Here is a 21707-nt window from a genome sequence, read left to right as displayed (position 1 = left end):
ATTCTGATTACGTATCGGTGTGTAATCAGAATATGCTCCCTTTCAAGTTCTAAGGTAATAAATGTTTTATATGTACTTTCTGAGCCAGCTGCCACTAAATGCTGCTCTTGTGTCTTAGGTTGCTTTTAATGCAGCAATTTTGATCATAGGTAAATACACATTTGAAAATCCATTCATTAAAAATGTATTAAGAAGCTACAAAGCATTGAGCTAAATGACTGTTCCTCTCCTCAACCAAACCCAAATATTAAACCAAACTCTTAATATTCATCATTAGTTTCAGTCTCTACATAGCCATCAAAGAGCAGTTGCTTTACCATTAGTGGTAATCTGTGCTCAGAAATGAGCTGAATTTCAGTTGTCCTACATATAGGAACACTCTAATTTTCTCCTAAAATGGTTTTACTAACTTACTCTTTAAGTTTCTGTTATTTCAGACCTAAGGGTCTCTTGCTCTTAGCATCTACCTCTGCTTCCTTCTGCTCAAATAAGGCATGTGGCTGCCAAACCTTTCATTGGGTTAAGTATTGATATGGACTAAATTGAGCTAATCTCACTTGGTGGCTAAAATAACTGACCTAATTCTACAGCTTTCTTGAGCATTTTTAATAGCAATTAATTTAACATAAAATAAGATCTAAAATGTGGACTCTTTTCCTTCCTCCCATGACTCTTTTATGCTTTATCAGAGGATAATTTTAGGTAGGAAATGGCTCCTTGTATCCTTCCTCTGAAGGTCTCGTCTTTGCTTTGGGCAGGATGGTTTAAAGGTGTTTAATTTGAAAATGTCTAGAAACCACACAGTTACATCTGGCTTAGAGAAACCCCTTTCCTTTATTCTCATGGCTCACGTGTTTTAAGCATATATACTATAGAGCCAATACAGCACTTTCCATTCTTTCTTGACAAATAAACATTTGTATGAACAGTTTTTTCTCTTTCCTTTTGATAATTTTGGTATCAAAGATCACAAACTTAGAAGAACAGTTAGAACAGTTCAGAGAAGAACTGGAAAATAAGAATGAAGAAGTCCAGCAACTACATATGCAATTAGAAATACAGAAAAAAGAATCTACTACCCGCCTACAAGAACTTGAACAAGAAAACAAATTATTTAAGGTAATTACTTAAGGAAAACTTTGCCTCTAAATAATTCATTGTTTTTGTCTTGTGTAGTAGTTGTAGTATTAAGCATTTGCTAAATCCAGCCGCTAAATAATACTTAAAAGAGGAACATTAGCTGCAGATGGATTTGCATGGAATTTATCTTCAAGCCAACATAAACATTTGAATTCATCAGAAATGAAAAATTTTGGAGACCTTTATAAAAACATTTTAAGAATTATTGATTTACAATAATTATATAATAGCTCTGATTTTTTTTTCATTTGTATGTTTTAGATGCTATAGCTTGGTAAGAGTTAATTGACAGAATGTTCCGAAAATCACGTGTAATGCCCTATCCAACTGGGATGGTTATTTTTGTTCCTAGGATGAAATGGAGAAACTGGGATTTGCCATAAAGCAAGCTGATCCTATCTCTACCCAGGACCAACATGTACTATTTGGGAAATTTGCTCAAATAATGCAGGAAAAACAGGTAGAAATTGACCAATTGAATGAGCAAATTACGAAACTTCAGCATCAACTTAAAAGTACAACAGATAACAAGGTACACTAATTTAAAATTATTACATGAAATTATTTAAACTAGAATTTTATTTTTTATTGAAGTATAGTTGATTTACAATATTGTGTTAGTTTCAGGTGTACAGCAAAGTGATCTAGGTTTTTTTTTTTTTCCAGATTATTTTCCATTATAGGTCATTACAAAATATTAAACAGAGTTCCCTGTGTTATAAAGTAAATCTTTGTTCTTCATCTATTTTATGTATAGTCATTTGTGCTGCTGTGAACATTGGGGTGCATGTATCTTTTCAAATTAGAGTTTTTGTCTTTTGTGGATACATGCCCGGGAGTAGGATTGCTGGATCATATAGTAGCTCTGTTTTCAGTTTTTTAAGGAACCTCCATACTGTTTTCCATAGTGGCTAAGCTAGAATTTTAAAGGGCAAGATGGTTATTTTTCAGTTTCTTTGTGAATGTAAAAACCAAGTAAAACTTTAATTCTCTTTTACCCATTAATTTTAATTTAATAAGACATACTGGTTTAACAAGCTATGTATATGTTTATCCCTTCCTAACATTGTCAAAGATTTTTGATGTTTTATAGGGAGTCTCTGGTGACTCAGATTTCATCATATGACTCTAACCAAATCTATTAAAAATTCTTCTATTTTGTGTGAGCTAAATAAGATAATGACATTTGAGCACTGTTTTAGACTTTTATTTCAGTACTTTATCCTGTTATAGACTGTTATATTTCAATACTGCATCCTTTTCAATTAGATTGTATTGATATTGACTATTTTACTTATAGGAAATCATCTATTAAATGCCTAAATTACTTTATGTTTAATGACTTTCTGAATGATGTTCTAAATAAGGTCCTTGTTTGATGTGATGGAGGACTGTTGGTCTATATTAAAATTAATTTAGGATGTCTGAGAAGTAAATTATTTTTGAGTGTGTGATCAACACTTAAAGATCCTGCCCTAAAATAAAATAAAATTCCCTAAATATAAATACATATTTATTGTATATGTTACTTTTTTGTTAACTAATAGGTTATTGAAGAAAAAAATGAACTAATAAGGGATCTTGAAACCCAGATAGAATGTTTGATGAGTGATCAAGAACGTGTGAAGAAAAATAGAGAAGAAGAAATTGAGCAGCTCAATGAAGTGATTGAAAAGCTTCAACAGGAATTGGCAAATATTGAACAGAAGACATCGGTGGTTACTAATTCTCTCCCAGAAGAAGCAGATAGTTTAAAACATCAGTTGGATATAGTAATAGCTGAAAAACTGGCTTTGGAACAGCAAGTAGAAACCACTAATGAAGAAATGGCCTTGACAAAAAGTGTACTTAAAGAAACCAATTTAAAAATGAACCAGCTAACACAAGAATTATGTAGCTTAAAGAGAGAACGTGAAAATATGGAAGAAATCCATAGTATACCAGAGAAAAGTGTTAACGTGGCTGTGGATGATCTGAGCAGAAACAAACCTGGACTAGAAGTAGTCCTTACTGAGGGTGCTCGTAAACCCCTAGAAAATCCGACTTACCTCAAATCTTTTGAAGAAAACAGCAGAGTTTCCATAAGCAGTTTGCAAACACAGGTGCTACAACTTGAGAGCACTGTGAGTGCAAAGGACTTAGAACTTACCCAATGTCATAAACAAATAAAGGACCTGCAGGAGCAAGGCCAGTCTGAAAAAGAAGCACTGAAAAAGAAGTTGGCAAACCTGCAAAATATACTTGAGGAAAAGGTGGCTGCTGCTCTTGTGAGTCAGGTCCAACTCGAAGCAGTTAAAGAATATGCAAAATTCTGTCAAGATAAACAAGCAGTTTCACCAGAACCTGGAGGAACAAATACACAGAATTTAAACCAACTAACGGAAAATGAGGTGGAGTCAAATGTGTCAGCGCTGACCTTGAGAATATCAGAATTAGAAAGCCAGGTGGTTGAAATGCAGGTAGAAACTGCAGAAGAAAATGCTTTGGAAAAAGAAAAGAAGCTACTAGAGCTACAGAAGCTATTGGAGGACAATGAGAAAAAACAGGGAAGCAAAGAAAGGAAAAGAAGCCCTCTAGGAGATTTTGAAGTTCTCAAGGTTAGTTTGTATTTGATTTTTTTCCACTTAAATACCCCAAGAAACTAACTCTCTTTTCCCTGTTCCTTAAACTTACTGCTGATTTATTAAATATAGTGTTCTTTACATCTAGCGATTCATATATAAAGCGTTTGTATAAAAAATATTACCATTCCATACAGTCATTATTATCACCAGAACAATGGATACAAGCTATATTTTGTGGTCTTAAAATCACAATATTTATTTCACTACCATAGTCATTAAGTAGAGCAGTCAGAAGAAACTTGGAAATGTTAAGTATAGCAAATGTCCTCTGGAATTTGTGTGGGTTTTTTCCTTTTTCCTCTAACATGCATGTTAAGTGGTCATCATTCCTTTTAAGTAATGAAAATGTCAAAATATATTAGTGTTCTAGTGAATTAATGTATGAGTCTTAAGTCATTCACTTTTGCAGATTTTATACCTCATAATAGATTTCATCCTTTCACCCCTTTAAGTCTACTTATGTAAAGATCTGAAATCACAGTTATTTCTTAGCATAGGATAGGACAGGTGTGAAAGGACTTTAATTTTCAAATTCTCACTTTATATATTTATAATTTTGAGAAGTTAATGTATAGTCCTATCTGAACACCAGAAATTAACTGATATATTAGGATTCTATAAATATTTATTTTGCAAAGGATAACAATTCTTTCCATTTACTAGGCTTTTTCCTCCTAGCTCACTGGAACTATATAAATTACTGTAAATGATATTTAAAATAGTAATGTGATGGGACTTCCCTGGTGGTCCAGTGGTTAAGAATCCGCCTTCCAATTCAGGGGACACGGGTTCGAACCCTGGTCGGGGAACCAAGATCCCACATGCCACAGGGCAGCTAAGCCCGCACGTCGCAACTACTGAGCACATGAGCCACAACTACAGAGCCCATGTGCTCTGGAGCCTGCACGCTGCAACTGCTGAGCCCACGTACCACAATTAGAGAGAAGCCCATGCGCCTCAACAAAAGATCCTGCATGCTGCAACGAAGATCCCGCCTGCCCCAACTAAGACCCGACGCAGCCAAAAATAAAATAAATAAATATTTTTAAATAAATAAATAAAATAAAATAGTAATGTGACTTTCCATATATATAAAACTTCTAAAGTAACACGTGGTGTCTTTTGAGGAAAGTGATATAAATATGAAACTTTTTTGAATGGGTAAACTATTTTCATTAATTATAAAATTTTAGGATATGTTCTAATGACATGATTTACCTTTCATTCCCAGAAATATCATTCTTTTCTTACTGTCTCAAGAATATAAAATGGGGACTTCCCCGGTGGTCCAGTGGTAAAGAATCCACGTTCCAATGCAGGGAATGTGGGTTCAATCCCTGGTCGGGGAACTAAAATCCTACATGCCGTGAGGCGACTAAACCTGTGCACCACAACTACAGAGCCCACGCACCCTGGAGCCTGCACTCCACAGCTAGAGAAGAGAAAAAAAGAAAAAAAACCCGCACGCCACAACTAGAGAAGTCCGCATGCCACACCGAAAGGTCCCGCATGCCTCAGCGAAGATCCCGTGTGCCTCAGTGAAGACCCGATGCAGCCAAAAAAATAAAGAAAGAAAGAATATAAAATGATGGTTGTGAAGAGTTTCCCTATATGTTGAAAGAACATGGATCATTTTAACCCCTTTTATCTGATAAGCAGTCTTTCCTGAAAAAGTTTTATTGGAATGCACAAGTACCTTGAACTTGGCTTTGTTTTTTGAAAATAATGTGTTCATGTTTTCCACTGCCATTTAGACAACTACTGAGCTGATTCATACCAGTGAAGAAAATGAATTTTTTGGTCGATTTGAGACTCTTACAGCTGAGTCAGCAGCTACCAAAGAAGAACTTGCCAGTTATAAAGAGAAGGCAGAAGAACTTCAAGAAGAGCTTTTGGTAAAATAAGTAACATAGCTCCAATTTCTACCTATCTTAATTTTATTTCAAAGTGTGTATTCTCTTATATGAAAACAAACCCAGATCTATAACTTAACAGCTAGGAAAAAACTTTTGTAAATTTGATGGAAAGGTATTATATAATTTCGTTACTGTCATCTTTCTTCTTTGGTTTTCCTTGGAATCTTTTTTAGGGGGATGCTTTTAATCTCTAGTCTGTTAATGAAAGAGGAGAAAGACATGTTAAAGAGTACTGTATGTATATCCCCTGAGAACCAAAAGTAGAGGCTGATCAAATGATTTCACTTCTGTGGTAATCTGTGACTATACATATATGTGAATATAGATGAAAACTGTGAGTGTTTCTGAAATGTTTTTCCTGTTATTCTGAGGAAAATGAACATATTAGCATGAATTACACTCTCCTCTCTACCCTAAATTCTACATGTGACATTTTTAACTGAATGTTCTACTGTTCTATTCATTATGTTTTAGGTAAAAGAAACAAATATGGCATTCCTCCAGAAAGACTTAAGCCAAGTTAGGGATCAACTCAAAAAGGCAGAAGAGAAATTATCCTACTTCTTAGAAAAAGAAGATAATACCAAGGTACAAGAAAACAGAAAGTTCTGCACGTTAGAGCCACTTCCTATAGAAGTGGGTAAAAGCTCTGCATCACAGACAGATGGTACTCTCAAGGTCAACAACAGCAATCAGACTCCACAAATTCTTGTTAGAAATGCAGGAATCCAAATTGATTTACGGAGTGAATGTTCATCAGAGGAAGTCACTGAAGTAATTAATCAGTTTACTGAAAAAATTGAGCAGATGCAAGAACTACATGCTGCTGAGATTCTGGATATGGAATCCAGACATATTTCAGAAACTGAAACCTTAAAGAGAGATCACTATGTTGCTATTCAGTTACTGACAGAGGAATGTGGTACCTTGAAGTCAGTGGTACAGTGTCTGAGATCTAAAGAGGTATTTGGTTTTCATAATGTGTTTTTTCAACATTCTATGATTTTTTTCCCCAGAATTTTATGTTTTTAAAGAGACAAATTTGGGGCAATCTCTTCTTTATGATAAAGTTACAATTTAAAATCTTTGCATTGTGTAGAGTCAAATAGTAATGTTCCACAAAGCTCCTGTGCAGATTTAGAACCCAATGTTATCATTCCTTAATTTATTAATGTCTCTTATTATTATGGTAATATCCATGAAGAAAAAAATTAAAGACTTACTGTAAACCATGGATATTTCATTTATTGTGAAAGGTGTGACATATTTAATTGTTTTTTTCTTTTTTGACAGCATTACAAAAGAATAAAACTATTCATTGGATCCGGTTTTTATTAAAGCAAAAAAATGTTATCTTCTTTTGTTTTTTTTTTCTGATTAGGGCTCCTCAGTTCCTGAGTTAACACATTCCGATGCTTACCAAAGTAGAGAAATATGTTCCAGTGGTAAGTTATATAAATTTCTAGAATTTGTGTAGTACTTGTTTAAAAAGAGTTTGTTTCTCTTTAATAGTCAATGGTTTTCTTTATTTTAGATTCTGGATCAGACTGGGGTCAGGGAATTTATCTTACACAAAGTCAGGGATTTGACACAGCATCAGAAGGCCGAGGCGAAGAAGGTGAAAGTTCAACAGATTCATTTCCAAAGAAAATAAAGGTACTAAAAGGCAGACATCTTTTAGTAAAACTTTCTACATTGAACATAGCAGTTTATTAGAAGTTAGTATAGAAGATCTATACTATAGTAAGATCTCTCTGAAGAGAGAATTGCATAGCTAGAAGGAACCTTGGGGCTCTAGTTTTATTTCTGTATTCTGCAGATAATAAAGTACAGTATATTTAATAGTTATTTGTATAAAGATTTTTTTTTAATTTCTATTCCTAATATTTTTGTTTACCAAAATTATTAAAGCAATCTCAAAGACTAGAGCTTATCTCCTACATATTTCTTTTGGTCAAATTAGTGTCTAATAATTAAATCCAGGAAGAGCACATTAGGTAAATATGGAACTTAGAGATGAGAGCTACACAAAGTCATAGGCTGTCTTCTGGGATTGGCTTACCCTCCATAGGAAGAAGACATTCAGTAATGGTAGGCTGGTGTTTCCTTTCTGCAGTGGCTTTTCTAAATCAGTCTAACTGGGATAAAACTATGTTAAAATTTGTTTCTCTTTTCGTGTCTGACTTTGCAGTCTTTGAAAAAATGTCCTAATTCTGGCTTTTGGGTTATGGTTTCTAGGGATTACTGAGAGCTGTCCATAATGAAGGCATGCAGGTGCTCTCTCTTACTGAGTCTCCCTGTAGTGACGGAGAAGACCATTCTGTTCAGCAAGCTTCAGAATCTTGGCTAGAAGAGAGAAGAGCTTACCTCAGTACAATCTCATCTCTTAAGGATTTGATTACCAAAATGCAAATGCAAAGGGAAGCCAAGGTACTTAAAGAATATTACGCATCTAAAGAGCTTTATATGATTTTTATCAATAATAAGTCACTTTACAAAATAAATTGTTCTCTTTTATGATGTATTTTCACATGAATTTCTATATACTGTTTAAATGCCCCAAGTTTCACACTTGAAAATAAATCTGTATCCTCTTAGGCTTCTAATACTGATTTTGGTTAGTAGACAGGTAGCATTTTTAGAACAGTTCTTAAACATGCTTATTTGAAAACTAACTTTTGTTTTTTATAGGTTTATGATAGTTCTCAATCTCATGAGAGCTCCTCTGACTGGCGAGGTGAACTTCTGCTTGCTCTTCAGCAGGTTTTCTTAAAGGAACACGGTGTTTTACTAGCTGCATTTCAGACTGAGCTGACAGCTCTAGGTACTAGAGATGCAGTTGAATTATTAAACTGTTTGGAACAGAGACTACAAGAACAGGTATCAAAATGAAACTTTAAATCAAACTTTAAAACAAAGAATGCTTTTTAATAGTAATGAGAAAATGAAGGTTAAAATTTTAACAGGAACCACTAAGAATATTTAGGAGAAAAATTATTACCTTAAATGTTTTGTCTTATGTTAGAAAATAAACAAGACTAAAAATTAATGAGCTAATCATCCAACTTGGGAAGTTAGAAAAAGAGTAACAAAATAAGTCCAAAGAAAATAGAAGGAATAAAATACCATCAGTTCTCATTATTTGCAGTAGTTAGATTCTGTAAAGCTGCTGTGGATGTTGAGCTATTGCCACCAGGGGAAATAAGATGGGGGGGTGGGGGTAGGCTTCTGTGAGCACCTGGTGATGACATTTTTGTCAACCAGTCAATACAGAATCTTGTTTTATGTGTGTTTCTGTTTAAAGACACCCTATTTACTATGTATTGTTGACTCATTAACATTGAACTCATGGCCAACAGCATTATAACTTAAACCTAAACAAAGATTTTCTAACACATGCATTTTCTCTGTAATGTATCTTTCAGCCTTCTTATGCTTAGGCATACTAGATAGTACTTCATATCTATGCTTGGGGACCATTTTAAACAGCAAAATCACCAATAAAAAGCACAAAAGTATCAAAAATACAGCACTAAATAGATGGCAAACAGGACACTTGTTTATAGTATAAGAGATGAAAGAAGGCAGCAGAGTGTCACTTTGTTCGACTTCAGCTAGGAACATGCACATGTGGCAATTTAAATTTTTTGCTGTTGTGTGCACATGTAGGAGCGTAAACTTAAGAGCACCGCAAGTATTGAATTAAGGGTTACAGATAAATTTTAATGAGTAGGCAAATTCTTAAATATGTAATTCACAAATAATGAGGCTCAACTGTAATAAGGAAAAAAGAAATTAGTGAAATGCATACATTTGTACAGTAGAGAACATAAACAAGTTTGAAAGTTGATTCTTTGAAAGGTTAATAAAATAGAAACTTTTCTGGAGAATAGGTTAAGGAAAATGATAAAGCACACTTTTTTAAAAATTAAGAATAAAAATGGGATTATAACTAAAGATATGGCTGAGATATAAAAGTAATAGAATACTATGAATAATTTTACATCAATTCAAAAACTTTGGTGAAATGGGCAGATATTTGCTTATGAAAGCTCATTCAGATCCAGCATTCCACTCCTGGGTATATATCCAAAAAAAAAAAAAAACACTAATTCAGAAAAATACATGCACTCCAAAGTTCATAGCAGCATTATTTACAGTTACCAAGATATAGAAGCAGCCTAAATGTCCATCAGCAAATGAATAGTTAAAGGTGTGTGTGTGTGTGTGTGTGTGTGTGTGTGTGTGTGTGTGTGTATCTGTGCTCCCATTGTAAGATGATTGGAGAAACGCCCTGTCTTTTTATTAGAAAGCTAGTATAACCCTATTACCAAAATCAGACAAAGATAATACAGGAAAGAAACTTTATGGGCCTATTTTATTCATGAACATAGATGCAGAAATCCTAAACAAAATATTAACAAGCCAAATCCACCAATGCATATTTTTTAGAGACACAATCACCGTATACTTACCCAGGGATGCAAAGGTAGCATACCATTAAGAAAAATTCATGTGACTCATCACTTTAACAAATTAAAGGGTAAAAAACCCCAGTGATCATCTCAAGAGATACAGTGAACAATCGAATGAATGCATTTCATATTTTAAAACACCTTAAAACAAATAACAAACTAAAAATAAAAAGGAATTTCATGAACTATATAACAGGTATATCTTGCAAAAACTACAACAAGCATCATATCTGATAGTTAAATGTTAAAAACATTCCTTAACAAAGGGTTAAGTAGTTTGCTCAACCTTGTCCTAAAGATCTAGCTAGAAAAGAAAAGCAAGAGAAATTAAATAAGGGTAGGAATAGGGAAGACCCCTCATCCACTTATATAGAAAACTAAAGAGAATCTACACATGTAGATTTTTTTAATCGATAGGAAAGTTTGGTTATGTTGTTGGATGTAAGATCAAGATGTAAAAATCTTATTTCTCAACAACAAACAAAATGTAATTTTATGTATTTATTTACTTTTGGCCACGCCACACGGCATATGGGATCGTAGTTCCCGGACCAGGGATCAAACCCACACCCCCTGCAATGGAAGCATGGAGTCTTAACTGTTGGACCACCAGATAAGTCCAAAATTTAATTTTAAAAATAATTATTTACAGTGGCATTAAATGGACAAATTCCTAAAAGTATGCAAACTACTAAAACTAAGTCATGAAAAAATAGAAAACCTGAATGTATAACAAAGAGTTAAATTAGTCATTTTAAAACTTCTCACAAAGTAAAGTTCAATATCAGACGACTTCACTAGTGAATCCTACCAAATGTTGAAAGAAGAATTAATACCAGTTCTTCACAAACTCTTGCAAAATAAAGAAGGGAACACTTCCCAGCTCATTTTATGAGGACAATATTGTTCTGATTCTAAAGCCAAACATATACCACAAGAAAATAAATCTACAGACCAAATATCTAATGAGAATAAAACAACCAGTGGAAAAATGGACAAGTGATATAGATATGTGCTCATGGAAGAAATAGAGAGTATCCAATAAATATATGAAAAGATGCTCAAGTAAAATGTGCTATATAATTCATACTATGGAATACTATATAACATTGAAAATGAGTGTGAATTAGAGCTGTATGTGTCAGGCAGGATGGTTCACCAACATGTTCGGTGAAAAAGGCAAATTAAACAAAAATGAATACAGTATGATGCCGTTTATATAAAGTTTTAAAACAGAACTGTATATTTTTTAGGATATGTGTGTGTATGTACAGAGTACATGAAAATAACATCAGACTTAGAATTTGGTTATTTCTTGAGCAGATGGTGCAGAGGAGGATGTATTCAGGGAGTTGTACACAGGAGACTTCAGCTGTATAAGGGCTGTTTCTTAGGCTAAGTGCATGGGTGTTTATTATATTATTCATCATGTTTTATTGTGTGTTTAAAGAATTTTGAAATAAATGTGGAAACTATTATCTAAAAAGTAGATCCCAGTGAGCAGGAAGAGAACGTTAGTAACATCTTCCCAAAATTTTAGCATGTCATTCTTCAGACTTCCTGGTTGTTAATTTTATTGTTTTTACATCTCTCTTGATTTTTTTTTTTTTACAGGGTATTGAATATCGAGCAGCCATGGAATGCCTCCAGAAAGCAGATAGAAGGAGTTTGTTAGCTGAAATTCAAGCACTGCATGCTCAGATGAATGGTAAGAAAATGACTCTGAAAAGAGAACAAGAGAATGATCAACCAAGCCAAGGTATGCTATATGACAGGCTCATGTGGTGACACAAATAGGTGAAACAATTTCACTTTATTATTATTCAGTTAAAACACATTTTTTCTTAGTCACATTTTCTTCTCATTCTCACATCAGGAAGTTAATCTACATTAATTACTCCAGGGATTAAAGGGGTGTCCAGTTTGTCTTAAGAGATACGTGTGTGTGTGTGTGTGTGTGTGTCTATATATATATGTATACACACATATATATAATTTTTTAAAATTTTTTTTAGAGTTGAAAAATATTTGTTTACATTAGAGTTCTCTGACCAGGCAAAAACTCATTCTCAGCTTTGGGAATGAAATAAAAAATGCTCAGTTATGCTGTGCCATCTAAGCTTATTGCTGCATCTTAAAAGCAGCACTTCTTGAATTTGGGAGGAGGAGGTAGTAGTGGAGGTAAGAGGGTTATTGCTCAGTTGCAAGAGAAAAAATGCTGTGTACACCAGACAGGCTGGTAAGGACATGCTTTAAAATATCAAAGGACTTTGCTTTTATCTCCTGTAGAGGTTGAAATTGGCTTTAGTTAGCTATGTGTGGAAAGAGAATGATGATTAACTCTTACAGAATACTTTAATACAACAGACAGCAATTTTCTGACATATAAACAGATACATTTAATTTAAAATGAATAAGCATTGCCTTGATCAGGTTGTTTCACCCATTAAGTTCATTATCTTTCTTTGTTTTGAAGCTCTATGTGTGGATAACCTAAAAGAAAAAGAAATTCTCAATGGAAGTAACGATTTCTTTTTAATACCTTTTTTGTGTGTGCGAACTGTAACATACATACAAAAAATGCAAAAATATACAGTATAAAAACTATTAAATGAATACCTGTGGAAACCTCATCCATGTCAAGTATTCCAGAATTCCCCTTCTGCTACTCTGTAGTAATATAGAACACATCTTCCTCTGTGGTACCCTGGAGGTAACCATTGTCCTGATTTTTTAACTGCCTATTTATATATTCCTAAACCACGTAAGTTTAAGGTTTTTCTTGCTCTTGAACTTTATCACTCTGTATATATTTGCGTCTTGTCTCTTTCACCTCTCTATAACATTCTTCTAAGTTACCACATTTATCTCTAGTTTATTCGTTTTTGTTACTGTATAGAATTCCCTTGTGTGAATATTTCACAATTTATATATCCATTCTGCAGTTGAACATTTAAATTGTTTCTACTTTTTAGCTATTAAATTCAGTCTCTTCTACACATTGTTATGCCATGTTTCTGATGCATACATGCATGAGTCTTCTGGATACATACCCAGGAGTAGAATCGCTAGATCATAGAATACATATCATCAAATTTATTAGACAATGCCAGACTGTTTTCCGAAGTGGTCACACCAATTTGTGCACTTTCTAGCAGTACATGAAAGTTCTGTTGCTTCACATTTTTGCCAAAAGTTGATATTGTCAGCCTTTCGTTGCCAATCTGGTGGGTATGCGGTGGATTGTTGTTGTGGTTTTAATTTACATTTCTCTAATAACTGAATTGGCTTATTTGTGGTATGATTATTGGCTAGCTGGATTTTTGCTTTTGTGGTATGCTTGTTCAAATCTTTTCACTTTTCAATAGAGGAATCTTAAATTGAGCTGCAGCTGGAAATCATTAGAGATTAAAGTGAAATTTTTCATCATATCTAGTGAAGACACATACATGTCTTTGTCTTCATTTGTGTTTAATATAAAGGTAGAAACACCTATACTTTTGCCAGTTTTGAAAGTTATACCAGTCTCACATTTGTCATTGAAAAGCTGAAGAATTTAAATATCTTTAAATATTTTAGAGAAAACAGGTATAATGAGGTTACAAATTAAATATATCCCTTATATTTAGACATAGGATTAATTGCAGATTATTTTTGGAGAATTTATTAGTATTGTACTTAACTAAATAGGACCCTGTTGAAAGCTTAGTTAGTATCACATAGATACATATTTATAAATGTAAATCCTTAGACTCTACTCTCTAAGAAATAGTTTTAAAAGTCTCACTTAGCATGAATACTCTAAAGCCAATGTAATTCCTGTCTCATGACATCAGTAATATGAATTGTAATAGGAAGTAATGAACTTTGATAAAATTTTTTAAGTTAAAATACATTTAGGGTAGAATAGAGAAACAGAAGAACAGAGTTAAAATCACCCCTGGAATCTCCTAAATCCTAAACTAATGACTATTAAAACCCAGGAAATAGGTCTCCAGACACATTTCATTGTGCATATGTACATAAGTTTATATTTTTTATAAAAATGGATCCTGATGTATATATTTCATTACATTTTTTTCATTTATTATCCTTAGGGATTTAAATATTTCACTTTGTTTTCATTGTGACAGACATGTAGCAAGGGTTTGGTATGTTTTTAAAGAAAAAACCGTGATCCAAATTGGCGTTTGGACTTCCCACTTTTGTTATAATGAAATTCCTAGGGACTGTCTGTGAAGGAGGGCTGAACAAAACAAGCAAGCAGTGCTAATCATTGTAGTCAGAGTTACGGGGTGACTCCTGCAAGTACTTCGGCTATCAAAAACCATTGGAATTTTTTAGTGTGAGCTATCAAAATTCTGAATGAACAAATATAAATTCCTATTTATAGTATTATGTGAACACCTCAAGGTTTTATTTTAATTTCAAGTCTTGTATCCAGTAATGAATTGTTAAGTTTTTATCATCCTTATATATTTATACAAAGTTCTGAAATCTTGACAATATAGCACTATGAGGAAAATATGCATATGCATGTATTTATATAAATAGTTAACTTTGGGGGCTGTAATCTTTTCACATTTACTTTATAGTAATCTCTTAAATAACAAGTCAGTTATTATCAACAAAATATAAGCCAAATATGAGTTGCTAGATCATATTTTAAATATTAATAATTTTTCATTTAGAACTCTTGGAATATAATATGCAGCAGAAGCAGTCTCAAATGCTGGAGATGCAAGTGGAGCTCAGCAGTGTGAAAGACAGAGCAACAGAACTTCAGGAACAACTGAGTTCTGAGAAAATGGTGGTTGCTGAACTGAAAAGTGAACTTGCACAAGCTAAACTGGAACTAGAAACAACACTCAAGGCACAGCATAAGCACCTAAAGGAATTAGAGGCATTCAGGTGTGCCAGGCTTCCTAATTATAAACCTGTATTAGTGAAGGACTTGGAGTACTTTTGTCACAGACATTGTGCATATCTTACAAAAATGTAACATTGTATATAATATTTAAATAACATAAAACTGTTACTTATAGGAAAAACTACAGTGGAAAGGAAGCACCCAAAATTTTTCCAAATGATAAACTCATGATTAGGTATTTTGGCTTATTCTCTACGTGGCTTCAGTTCTGTTTGAGACTTGTTGTTGTATAAGATACATAAATTTGACCTTCATTTTACCACCAAGTAATTTGTAGTGATATTTATGATCCCAATGGAATTCATGGTTTAGTTAGCTAAAATATGCAAAATTTTTTGAAGATAATGCTTGTAAAAAGGATAAATTTGTTGGTGTAAATACTGAGATATTCTGCTTGCCAAGGACACATTACAAGTATAGTCATTATTTTGAACTTTTTCACACACAATGGTTCTTATGTTAAGTAGAAGTTAAAGGAAATTTTTATTCATATTATTTTGTAACAATATATTGTTTACAATGGTAAATAATAACTAGTAGTTATATTACTAGAAACAGTTAATTTGACTGAACCCCAGTCAAAAAATCTTTAATCTTTACATGGTTTATATTTTCCTATTAGCAGGTTTATATTTTCCTATTAGCAAGTTTATTTTTTATTATTATTTTTTTTAATTAAGTTATTTATTTTTGGCTGCATTGGGTCTTTGTTGCTGCACACAGGCTTTCTCTAGTTGCGGCGAGTGGGGGCTACTCTTCCTTGTGGTGCGCAGGCTTCTCATTGCGGTGGCTTCTCTTGTTGTGGAGCACGGGCTCTAGGCACATGGGCTTCAGTAGTTGTGGCACGTGAGCTCAGTTGTGGCTCACGGGCTCTAGAGCGCAGGCTCAGTAGTTGTGGCGTACGGGCTTAGTTGCTTCGCGGCATGTGGGATCTTCCCGACCAGGGATCGAACCCATGTCCCCTGCATTGGCAGGCGGATTCTTAACCACTGAGTCACCAGGGAAGCGCCACCTAGTTTATAATATGCCGCCACTTTTCAGTGGAAGCTGTTCTCTGTCAATAATATACTTGGTCAAAGTAGTTTTATGAAAGTTCATTTGTCTCTGTGATTTAGGTTGGAAGTTAAAGATAAAACGGATGAAGTACATTTGCTTAATGACACATTAGCAAGTGAACAGAAAAAGTCCAGAGAGCTCCAGTGGGCTTTGGAGAAAGAGAAAGCCAAGCTGGGACGCAGTGAAGAGCGGGATAAAGAAGAACTTGAGGTATTGTTATCTTTGTCTTTAAATATCTGTGAAAAAATCCACAGTGATAGAAGAGAGACGTTCCTCTTCCTATAATGTTGACCTTAGACTCATTATTAGGTATAAAAAGTCGTTCACTATATGTTGAATATTATAATGTTATCTAAAGTATTATCAGGAATTGCTAATGGTGTGATCTTTTTTTGTTTTGTTGCATCCAAGGATGAATAGAAACTGTTCTGCTACAGCATGTGTTTTAGGAATTTGAATTAGTGCATATATAATTTGATAAATATGGCAATTGTGTCTTTTTTTTTTTTTTTTTTTTTTTTTTTTTGCGGTACGTGGGCCTCTCACTGTTGTGGCCCCTCCCGTTGCGGAGCACAGGCTCCGGACGCGCAGGCTCAGCGGCCATGGCCCACGGGCCCAGCCGCTCCGCGGCATGTGGGATCCTCCCGGACCGGGGCACGAACCCGGGTCCCCTGCATCGGCAGACGAACTCTCAACCACTGCGCCACCAGGGAAGCCCCAGTTGTGTCTTTTTAACGCAGAAGTAGTTTAGGTTCCTGTTTTCTCCTAGGGAAGGAGAGCAGCGATACTTTTCTGGCAGCAGGAGCCCTTGCTACTATATTTTAAGACGCTGGGCTCTCTCCCAGAGAGGCACACCCGAGCCTTGCACAGCTCACAGCTCAAAGCAGGTTGTACTGCAGGCAGTGCCACTTTAACAGTTCCCCCTGGCTCGGAGCTCTTCTTCTATCCCCATAATCCTGGTACTCGCTAGCTCTGTGCTAAAAAACTGTGTAGCCAGAATCCAGATTTTCTGCCCTGTTACTTTTTTGGGGTTTTTTTTTTTTTTTTAATGTCCACCATGGATGGTAGCCTCCAGGCACAGTGAGCTTTCTACCTAGCAAGGACATGTTATTTCCTCAGGTATTGATTACTATTTTTTTAATCATTACAAATTTTTATAGGTTTTGAGTAGTTTGTCCCTAAACCTGCTCTCCTCATAAGCCCTATTATTTTTAGTTATGTGGTATGGTATTGGAAAATTCAAAGGTTTTCAGGCACTCCCATCACATTATATCAGAAATACTTTTCTTTTCTTTTTTTTTTAACTTTATTTATTTTATTTTGTTTTTATTTTTGGCTGCATTGGGTCTTCGTTGCTGTGCGTGGGTTTTCTCTAGTTGCGGGGAGCAGGGGCTACTTCGTTGCGGTGCGTGGGCTTCTCATTGCAGTGGCCTCTCTTGTTGCAGAGCACGGGCTCTAGGTGCACGGTCTCAGTAGTTGTGGCTCGTGGGCTCTAGAGTACAGGCTCAGTAGTTGTGGCACACGGGCCTAGTTGCTCTGCAGCATGTGGGATCTTCCGGGACCAGGGCTCAAACTCGTGTCCCCTGCATTGGCAGATAGATTCTTAACCACTGCGCCACCACGGAAGCCCAGAAATACTTTCATTTTTAAAGGTTATTAATCCTAGAAGAAATGTACTCTGCTTCATATTTCTTAACCAGATATGATTAATGTTGGGAGAGAAAATATTACGTAGCTTAGCTCTATTTTGTTGATATTCTTTGATGAAAATCAACTGGCTGTCCAAATAATTACACTCTAACCACTGAAAATACAAGTTAGTAAATTGGATAATCAGTTCTTTTACCAGATACTATCAACTTAGTATTAATAAAGGCACAATTGTATACTTAATATTATTGAAAGTATTCTCCATAATATTAACATAAATTCTTAAATTCAACTTTCTCCTACAAGGATCTGAAATTTTCACTTGAGGGTCAGAAACAAAGGAATATTCAGCTAAATCAACTTTTGGAACAACAGAAACAACAACTAAATGAATCACAGCAGAAAATAGAATCACAAAGGGTGCTACATGATGCCCAGTTATCCGAAGAACGAGGTCGAAACTTGGAGCTTCAAGTACTTCTTGAATCTGAGAAAGTTCGTATTCGGGAAATGAGCAGTACCCTGGATAGGGAACGGGAATTACATGCACAACTACAGAGCAGTGATGATAGTGGGCAGTCTCGGCCATCCTTACCCTCTGAGGACCTCCTTAAAGAGCTTCAGAAACAGCTAGAGGAGAAACACAGTCGCATAGTAGAATTGTTAAATGAGACTGAGAAATATAAACTGGATTCTTTGCAAACAAGACAGCAAATGGAAAAGGATAGGCAGGTTCACAGGAAGACATTGCAGACAGAACAAGAGGCCAACACTGAGGGACAGAAAAAAATGTATGAGCTTCAGTCCAAAGTGGAAGATCTTCAACGCCAACTGGAGGAGAAAAGGCAACAAGTTTATAAGTTAGACCTTGAAGGGAAACGACTGCAAGGAATTATGCAGGAATTCCAAAAGCAGGAACTAGAACGAGAAGAAAAACGAGAAAGTAGAAGAATTCTGTATCAGAATCTTAATGAGGTAAATTGACATTTTGTTTTAAAATATTTTTTAAAAGAATACTGTAGCCATGTGATCATATATAATTTTGATATTGGATTAAATTATTTAAATAGCTATGTACAAATCATTTAAAAATGAAATCTATAGAAGTTTATTTGGAATAAAAACAATAACTGTGTTCCCCTAAGAAAGAATGTGATGTGCTATTTATTTTATAATGATTGCTCTTTCTTTTTCTGTCCAAAATTGCCAGCCAACCACTTGGAGTTTAACCAATGATCGAACCAGAAATTGGGTTCTTCAACAGAAAATAGGAGAGACAAAGGAATCAAGCTATCCTAAAATGATTGAAATGAATGGAGGAGGAGCTGGCTGTAATCATGAATTAGAAATGATCAGACAAAAACTTCAACGTGTGGCTTCAAAACTACAGCATCTAGCCCAGAAAGCCTCCAATAGGTTAGAATTTTCTGCCTGACCTTTGGAAATGGCATTCTTAGACAAGCTGGACAGAATCTGTCCCTCACTCTTAGCTAGCCAGGGGTGGGAAATTCAAATTTTAAAGTTAATTCATGTTTACATTAGGAGGTGATATTCTTTAACAAAACTCATATACCTGAAAAAAAATATCGTTAACATCCTGACTCAGGGAAAGAGAACACTTAATGTAAAGGAGAAGTAAGAGGTGAAGCAGTGTTGCCTGATGTGTAATGTTTGTGTTAGTCAACACTGCTCCTTGAGATGATATGTTTTGACTTTTTGCCCTTTTTTTTTTTTTTTTTGAAGACTACAGTTTGAAACAGCAGATGATGAAGATTTTGTTTGGGTTCAGGAAAATATTGATGGAATTGTTTTACAACTACAAAAATTAACTGGCCAGCCAGGCGAAGAGGTAAGACTTTCTAAAAACACTTTGTAAGGTATCGAGAGCAAAGATTTAATGGAAATTATATGAATCATTTGAAACTGGCACTGTATTTTCTAAAGAGTTTTAATTATATCTTTTCATTTATTTAAAATAATAATGTTTGCCTTTCCCCAATAGAAGGTAGTGAAAGTTTGAGGGGAAACAAAATTATCATTATTGAATAATTATAATTCTTATTATATTATGAAAAGTTTCTTGAAAGAATAGTCTGTCTTTTACCCTCACCACTCCATGAAACCACCCTCAGGATGCTACCAGTGTGTTGACAATTGACTAATCTGGTGAATCTTTTCAGTCCCTGTCATTCTTGGCTTCTTTGTAGCATCTGACACTTTTGACCTCTTCCGTTTTAAATAACCTCTCTTTCCTTTCCTTTTGTGTTAATATTCTCTCATTTCTTCCATTTCTTTCATCAATCATCTTCATGAGTTCTTCTTATGCTCATCCATTTTTTTCCTCTAACTGAAAGCTCATTCATTCCACAGCCTGAATTCTCAGTAGACTTAATTATTGAACAAATACTTACATTGGGCACCTACTGTGTGCCAGGCACTATACTGGGTTCTGGGGCTATAGTGAACAAATCTGATAAAAATCTCACCTTTATGGAGCTTATCTTGTGGACTGTGGTTCTATTCTGAAACCTTTGTCCTATGGTCCAGGTTTATATTTTCACTTAGTTATGAGACATCTTTCCTTGGGGAAACATACCCCATAGTGACCCCTTTAGGAATCTCACAGGCACAATCCAAACTGAGCATCGTCTTCCTTTTCTCCTTCCTGTCCCAAACCCACATTTTTGGTCATGATATCATCCAGTTTAGAGAGTTGAAAGTCACCCTAGACCCTTTCCTTCATTCTTACTTGCATATCCAAGCAGTCACTAAGTCCTGTGCCCTCTTCCTCCTAAGTGCCTTTAGTCATTGTCTGCATTCAGGCCTTCAGCATTTCTCACCTGGACTGTTGGCAGTAACTTCCTGATGTGTCTGCCTGACATCAGGATCTTTCTCCTCTAATTTACTCTACTTTGCACAGTACTATCAAAGGAATCTTTCTCACACGTAAATTTTGTTTATGGCATGCTACAGCCTAAAGCCTTTCATGGCTCTTCACTACCTACATTTAGGTCTATTATCCATAAAATGAAAGCAACCTTTAATCTTAACAGGTGTGTTTTAGCTCCTTAAAAGCAACACACTCACGCTCAAGCCTCTGTGCCTTTACATGTGCTCTTCCTTCTGCTTAATATGCCCTTCTTTCCTGCCTAGTAGAGTCCTACTTATTATTTAAGACGCAGCTCAAGCACGATTTCTTCATGAAATCTGTTGTTCTCAGTGACTTCACATTTTATATGCATTATTTGTAAAAGTTTGTGCTTATATGACCTTTTGCCATTTTGTCTTTTAGCCTACCTTAAGGTCCCCAAGTACTTCTTGTGGCTCATTAACTGAAAGACTACTAAGACAAAATACTGAGCTGACAGGACACATCAGCCAACTGACTGAAGAAAAGAATGATTTAAGAAACATGGTTATGAAGCTGGAGGAGCAGATCAGGTGTTATCGACAGACAGGAGCTGGCAGAGATTATGTACGTCTGTTTTTATCATGGCAGCATACTAAGCATCTGATTCTTAGTAGGATCACTGGAAAATTTTATAGGAATGACAGTAATAATAATAGCTATTATTTATTTATGGGGAGCCTTCTCTGCCAGATTCTGGGTTATATATGTTCAGAATCTCTTATCCACACCCTGCCTTGCACTTCAGAAAACTGAAGTCAGTAGTCAAACCAAGATATACTTATCTCCAAAGCCAAGTACTTTGCTACCTATGTACCGATTGCAGATACATGTGAAGAAGTGTTCACATGTGCATTCTGCCTGTTCTTGTCAGTTATTTATCAGTAATTGTGTTCATAACTGAAGTGGAAAATGCCATTAAATTACATATTTCAGTCTAATAAACTACTCTGGGAATTTATTTAAATTTTTTCCATTTAAAAACTACAAAATACTAAATTGCTAGCT

At 34.9% G+C, this 21707-nt stretch overlaps 1 protein-coding gene across 10 annotated transcripts in view; it reads left to right on the top strand.

Moving 5' to 3' along the window:
• The window catches only part of AKAP9 (A-kinase anchoring protein 9), a gene marked incomplete at its 3' end in the record, with an annotated part of 146319 nt that overhangs the window by 116777 nt on the left and 7835 nt on the right, over nt 1–21707 (top strand). For 6 of the 10 annotated variants that reach the window (XM_082846658.1, XM_082846661.1, XM_082846659.1 and 3 more), the window contains 16 exons: nt 967–1119; nt 1493–1672; nt 2688–3737; nt 5519–5659; nt 6155–6643; nt 7062–7125; nt 7215–7336; nt 7919–8110; nt 8372–8560; nt 11770–11914; nt 14847–15066; nt 16201–16351; nt 18098–18766; nt 19002–19207; nt 19535–19640; nt 21084–21266. In XM_082846658.1, coding sequence (XP_082702784.1) covers nt 967–1119; nt 1493–1672; nt 2688–3737; nt 5519–5659; nt 6155–6643; nt 7062–7125; nt 7215–7336; nt 7919–8110; nt 8372–8560; nt 11770–11914; nt 14847–15066; nt 16201–16351; nt 18098–18766; nt 19002–19207; nt 19535–19640; nt 21084–21266 — 4260 coding nt within the window. The remainder of the gene's footprint in view (nt 1–966; nt 1120–1492; nt 1673–2687; nt 3738–5518; nt 5660–6154; nt 6644–7061; nt 7126–7214; nt 7337–7918; nt 8111–8371; nt 8561–11769; nt 11915–14846; nt 15067–16200; nt 16352–18097; nt 18767–19001; nt 19208–19534; nt 19641–21083; nt 21267–21707) is intronic. The other 4 variants (XM_082846662.1, XM_082846660.1, XM_082846665.1 and 1 more) reach the window with 3 other exon arrangements.

Source organism: Leucopleurus acutus (assembly GCF_964270905.1).
Source record: "Leucopleurus acutus genome assembly, chromosome: 9".
Lineage (NCBI taxonomy): Eukaryota > Metazoa > Chordata > Mammalia > Artiodactyla > Delphinidae > Leucopleurus > Leucopleurus acutus.
The sequence above is the reverse complement of the archived record's forward strand: the minus strand, read 5'-3'. Positions and strand labels throughout refer to the sequence as shown.